This window comes from Sinocyclocheilus rhinocerous, unplaced genomic scaffold, assembly GCF_001515625.1.
Source record: "Sinocyclocheilus rhinocerous isolate Xijiao unplaced genomic scaffold, SAMN03320098_v1.1 scaffold478, whole genome shotgun sequence".
NCBI classification, from domain to species: domain Eukaryota; kingdom Metazoa; phylum Chordata; class Actinopteri; order Cypriniformes; family Cyprinidae; genus Sinocyclocheilus; species Sinocyclocheilus rhinocerous.
In genome coordinates, this window is record NW_015651483.1 from 108,552 (window position 1) to 115,007 (window position 6,456).

Here is a 6,456-nt window from a genome sequence, read left to right on the forward strand (position 1 = left end):
GCCTGTCAACGTATGTATTAGCATACCTCTGCGCACCCAGTTCGCGCAGACAGGATACGTCACCAGCGCGTTCACGCACGCAGTGCAGACGGAGCGAGGATGGCAGGCAAACATCAACAACCCGATCTTCCTTCCTGGTATTGTAGTACTTTTAAAGATTTCTCACCGGTGAATGACACATAATGTAACCCAGCGGTTAATCCAGTCCTCGCGCCAGCTCGTTAGAAGTGAGCTACGTGCATGAACTGTGTTCCGATCAATATGATCCCTACACAGAGTTCATTGCTCCCTACTCCCTGAGCAGGGGAAATCCGTTGAAGTTTACTTCACTTCGGAAAATGGGCTGGAATTGGGAACCTGATGAAGCCTATTGTAGTAATGTTGTCTCTGGTCTGTGAGCATAAATGCGTTCAGGGGGTGTGGCTTTGGACAGCGATTGCAGGGAGGGTGGGATGTTCGCTTTCAGTGCTATCAGGCTAAAGTTAGCATTTTCCAAGATCTCCTATTGCACCTTTAACGTTGAGTAGTGTAATTAGCTTTTTCTATTTTTACTTCAAGATTATATATTTTTAATTTTTTTATTTTACTAAAGTATACACTAAAGTATACTTTTTTTATTTTACATTATTATTTTGCATATTTACTTACCATGCAAGTAAATAAAGAAAAATAGTGATGCATATGGTACGTATTTCTTTTTAGGTAAATATAATATAATATTTATATATTTATATATTTATTTTTTTATTTATTTTTTTTATTATTGTTACTTTTTATTTAATTGTGTGGTAAAGTGATATGTATAATGATTTGTTTGATTATTTGCATTTTATTTATTTATTTATTTTTACATATTTAACTACCGTATTGACCCGAATATAAGACGATGTTTTTTTCTTGGAAATACATCTGAAAAAACGCGGTCGTCTTATATTCAGGGTCTAGACTTTGACATGTCAATAATACACCCACAACAATAGGTGGCGCCCAATACGGCTTCCTGTTGGCACCTATGGCATCAAGTATTGGGTGTGCAGGTGGAGTGAACCCATATGCTGACAGCACTGTAGCTTTGCCAACCGCTGGCAATGCTACGGCAGTGAAGATGTGCATACGAGAAAAAAAAGAGAGAGACTGTGACGGTGTGTGTTGTGTCTTGGCATGTCAGCAGAGTGCCAAGCAAAAGGACATCATAATTATCACAAGTTAATCATACGTCATTTTGACAAGCCCATGATAGCTTTATTAATTACCGTATTGACCCGAATATAAGACGTTTTTTTTTTCTTGGAAATACATCTGAAAAAACGCGGTCGTCTTATATTCAGGGTCTAGACTTTGACATGTCAATAATACACCCACAACAATAGGTGGTGCCAAATACGCATAAAACGAGTGTGCCATGAAATACGTAATGTAATGAGTGCTGTAAAGATCGCGAGTAAAAACAAGAGAAAGAAAACCTGACAGCTGCATGAGTCGTGACTGTCACGTTAGCCTGATGGGACCAAACTGCCTTTGTGATTTTAAAACGTAAGACAGAACCCAGATTTGAAGACTACAGTAAGATTTAACTTCTACTGTTAATAAGATTTTGGTAGGCTACTATTAGATGGATAGCCTAAATGTCCAAATTCAGATGGGCTACCTGTTTTTTTTTTTTAATGGTATATCAAAAAGTGTATATTTTTTTTAATGTGATTGTTGGTACATTTTACCAGTTTTTACCATACTTTCAAAACAAAAATTAAAATAGGAAAAATATGCAATATGAAAATAATTGAAGACAAAATGTTTTACTGAGAAAAAACAAGATTTGTTTTTTTCAAAGCCTTTTTCCAAAAGGTACATCTGGAAAAAGGGGGGTCGTCTTATAATCAGGGTCGTCTTATATTCGGGCCAATACGTTACATAGTAAAGAGAGCCACGTGATGAATCAGAATTTGCCACAGGTAGCTTTTCCACAAACGGAGCTAAACGCTGATATATTTAAATGGATAATGTCATGCAAAAAACACCATGGTACATTTGTGTTATCACATAAAATGTAAAACAACCCTAATGTAGAAGAAACTTTTTAAATGGAAAATCCATCAAATGTGAAGCGTCACAGAATTCCCTGTGGAAAAAAATTAAGTACATTTAAGTAATATTGTTCCAGTAAATCTATTACCATTTTTCACCATATTTAGTAAGGAAACTTGCCATTAACCAATTACCAGGTTTTTACTGTAGCATTTTTATTTTTTTTACTTTTTTATTTTTTTACTATTACAATTGGTTTTCAAAATCTGGTGAGGAGTCACATGATCTGTGTATGCGAACAAAAGTGCAGTGAATGTGTGTTTCTCTTCATGTAGGTGTTGACTCCTCTTCAGGGAGGCCTTCCCCAGCAGACCGGAGTCATCATCCAGCCGCAGCAGATTGTCCTCACAGGAAATAAAGTACAGCAGAACACTCAGGTCAGCAAACCTTCTGACCTCAAGCATAAAGTACACGTCTCTGATCCTAAAAAAATGCATGAGGCATGTGTGTATTGAGGGGAGTTGCGTGTCTTTAGGTCATGCAGGCAGCAGCGATGGCTGTGCTGCCGGAACAGGGAGCTCTGCATGTGCAGCCACAGCCTCAAGCACAGGCACCGCAACAACAGGCCTCGCAGCAACCTCCCATGGTGCTCCAGGTGGACGGTGCAGGAGACACGTCCTCAGAGGAGGACGAAGAGGAGGAGGACGAGTATGATGAGGACGAGGATGAAGACAAAGAGAAAAATGGTGGAGAGGATGGTCAAGTGGAGGAGGTACTCTCTGGATAGTGTTATTGTTAATTAAAAACGTCATTTACAAAAAAGGAGTATATAAAAACAAAAACTGATTGAAGATGAATAAAGATATAATAGTATATAAGTAATACCGAAACGATGCTTGTGCTGGACTGTGACCGGTCTGGTTTGGTCCAGTCATAGTTTGTCTATTTGACGATTCTATCTTTTAATTTAGGAGCCATTAAACAGTGGAGATGACGTCAGTGATGAGGAAGATCAGGAGCTGTTCGACACTGAGAACGTGGTGGTTTGCCAGTATGACAAGGTGAGTATTGTAACTTGCGTTACATCATTTGTTAGTGTACATACAAGTTTCTTCTGGATTGAAGTTTTTAAACCATGAGAAAAATAAATAGGGATACATTTCTTTTTTTCTCTCTGCCTTCCTTAAATAGGTGATAACTGGGTCTACATAGAATGTCGGTAGATTTCTGCAGTTTTATATATAAATGTGACCTGTGCTGACCTGAAAAACATCAGACAGTTCCCCAAAGGTTCACTTAAGACATAACAGATTATGTTGCGTGAACACTTAAATATATTGCAGTATGAAATACATGGATAAATTTAACTATAAGTCAATCTGTGGTAACAAGATTTTTATGCAGTTTTCATAACTAGAAATTGAATGCAAAAATGTTTTTAACAGGTTTTTACAAATGAAATTGGACATTTGCATAGAGAATAGTGCATTACTTTTAATAACCAGTACTAATAAATAAACTGTATTTTACTGTATTAAACTGGAATCCCTTTATCCATTACGCATGTTTTATTTGATTGTGCTGGTTTCAAGTCATTGAGAATTTTTAAACATTTTTTTATTCAGTTAACTATTTTGAAGAGATTTTTCACAGAGTTAAGCCAAATACAGTTGGAGTTTTTAGCAAAAATAAATGACATGAATTGCAAATTTAAATAAATTAAATAAAAACATGATGTAATTCAGCCATAATATTTCTCGCCATGAAATTAGCCACAGAAGCTGGAATGTCGTTAAATACAAACAAACTGTATTAAACTGTCACATTACATTACCTTCAAATTAAATACAAAAATATTAAATTTTTAACATTACAAGTGAAATTGGACATTGTATGGGAAGCATGAATTAGGACATTATCGTGATGCAGTTTATTTGATGATAATTTAGTTTAACATATTACATACTTAGAAATGTTTTGCAAAAATATTTCTATGTCTGTTTGATGTGTGAAATTTGACATTGCATAAGGAAAAATGAATTCAAACTTAGAGAATAAAATCAATATATAAAAATGGCATTAAACTGGTGCGTCACTGACATATTAAACATTTAGAAATTGTGCAATTTTTTTTTTTTTTTTTTTTTTTAATCGATGGTCCATGAAATTAAATTCAGACAATATCTTGTGCTTCAGATTCACAGAAGTAAGAACAAATGGAAATTTCACCTGAAAGACGGGATAATGAATCTGAATGGGCGGGATTACGTGTTCTCCAAAGCCATTGGAGATGCAGAGTGGTAAATGGTAAAGAACAAAACCCAGAACTGTCCACTCTTAAGGCAAGACACATCGAGACCTGAAACTGTACATTTCAGGGTACAGAGATTCCCACTTCGGGGGCTAAAGAGTAACGTCCCAGTGCTACTGTGCTGTTTAAATGATATCGGCACAAAAATAACGTGTGCCATCCAAGAGATTTGTTTCTTTTCCCCCCTCCTTTTAAGATGGCCCTTTTACCTGTAGAGTTTCACAGGAGTCCGTAACTTCTCTTTTAGAACAATATTCTTGCCCCTCAGATGTATGAAAACATTAGGCGCATGGAGCCAATTTCAGCGCCTGGCGCTAACTTAAGTTGACTCTGGTGTGTTAAGACGGCCAACTGTGCGTGTTCGTTGGTGATTTCCGTAGCTAGGTCAGCCATCCGAATCCTGTGTAAAGCGAATCGTCCAACACGAGGACTATTTCATCACCATTTGCCACCTTGTACAAACACTAAAAACAAGCAACCAAGAACTGTTCCAATAATTTCCTTTCATATTTGCTGTGTTTTTAGACCTTTGTATGTTCAACAGCAGAGATACCAATGAAAACAGGCAAGTTAAGTGTAACGTTGTCAGTCTCACTAAATTGTTCGCGTGTTTGTACGTCTGTCATGGATTTTTCTAACTGTACTCTGGCTAAAGATCTGCTCTGTCAGTATGATGCATGTTTTTGGGCTGTGCATCACAGAGCTTGTGTTGTCCTGCGTGTGTTTGTGTGCAATCTATTGCGTTAGGTGTCAATGAAGTGCTCGGTCAGGCCACCCTTCATTCTTTACTTGCGGTCAGGCTTATTTTACACATGTCTAGTAGTTTGTATTTATTCCCGAAGCTCAGGCAGCGTTGAATTTCGGGGGGTGAAACCGAACTGTGCTCTTAATGAAAGAAGTTTTCCTTTCAGCCCGTTCTCTGCTGAGGAGGATTTCAACACCTGATTCTGTGCATTGTGGAGCTTTGTTAGGGTGTTTTTTTGTTTGTTTTTTTTGTCCTCCATATTTTGTTTTATAGTATTTAGTCTGACTTTTTAAGCCGTGCCCTCATACAGTCTGCGAAATGACAGGTTGTTGTGTTCTGTGTCTGTATGTTCATCAGTTGAAAGTATTGATACGTTTTGTTAAATTATGTCCATGCTACGTTTGTTCGATGAAATGGCTTGGACTAGTGTTGGGGCTTTTTTATTTTTTTTATTTTATTATAGTGTAGTTCATTATGCTCCTTGTTTGTGCCTTTCAGATTTAATTTAGGTATCAGGTCTTTTGTCTAAAGGGGAGAGCCTTTAGCAAATCCTACGAACTGTACATTTCGCTTTGCTTTTCTAATGGTAAGTAAAGAATACTTCAGAACTACTGTCTGGGATATGTGAGGGAACAATGTTTATTCATATACTGTTTTACCAATCAAACTGCTCTGTCTCTGATTCTCGTCTCTATGAAGGTTGTGTTATGTAAGTAGAGATCTTTAGTATTTTGTTGAAACATTGAGTTTTATTATTTTTGCCTTTGCTGAACTTTATTAAAGCACTATTAAAATGGACTCTCATTTTTGAGCTACATTTGCCTTTTGCAACTTGTCATCTGAATACTTATTCATATGTAGGTTTAATTGTTATTGTGCTGGGGTGGATGCCTGAAATCAATGTGAATGTTGAAATTGACCTTTACAAAAGATGTATTTTATTTTTTTATTTGTCTAAGTGTCATGAATTGTTCTGACTATGAAACTACTTTCCCTTATTGTCATTTGTTGTGTGGGTTATTAAAGGGACAGTTCACCCAAAAATGAAAATTACTCCATACTTTATTCACCCTCAAGCCATCCTAGGTGTATATGACTTTCTTCTTTCAGACGAATACAATCGGAGTTATATTAAATGTCCTGGCTCTTCCAAGCAGTGAATAGTGCTTAAGATTTTGAAGCCAAATAAAGTGCATAAATCCATCACAAAAAGAGCTCCACATGGCTCCGGGGGTTAATAAAGGCCTTCTGAAGTGAATCCCTGCGTTTTATAAACCATAATCTCTAGCTTCCGTTAACTTAAGTCTTAAGCGTTTTATGAGAGAGTGGCGTTCCAGCGGAGGATGTAGGCGTAGCATAAGCGCCGGTGAGAATG

The 6,456-nt window shown here is 36.9% G+C and overlaps 1 protein-coding gene across 2 annotated transcripts in view; it reads left to right on the forward strand.

The window, feature by feature from the left end:
• LOC107712853 (transcription initiation factor IIA subunit 1-like) overlaps positions 1 to 5,896 on the forward strand; it is a 16,032-nt gene extending 10,136 nt beyond the window's left edge. For both annotated transcript variants that reach the window (XM_016518214.1, XM_016518215.1), the window contains exons 7-10: positions 2,361 to 2,462; positions 2,561 to 2,797; positions 2,997 to 3,086; positions 4,222 to 5,896. In XM_016518214.1, coding sequence (XP_016373700.1) covers positions 2,361 to 2,462; positions 2,561 to 2,797; positions 2,997 to 3,086; positions 4,222 to 4,329 — 537 coding nt within the window. In that variant the 3' untranslated portion in view covers positions 4,330 to 5,896. The remainder of the gene's footprint in view (positions 1 to 2,360; positions 2,463 to 2,560; positions 2,798 to 2,996; positions 3,087 to 4,221) is intronic.
• The last annotated feature ends 560 nt before the right edge of the window (positions 5,897 to 6,456 follow it).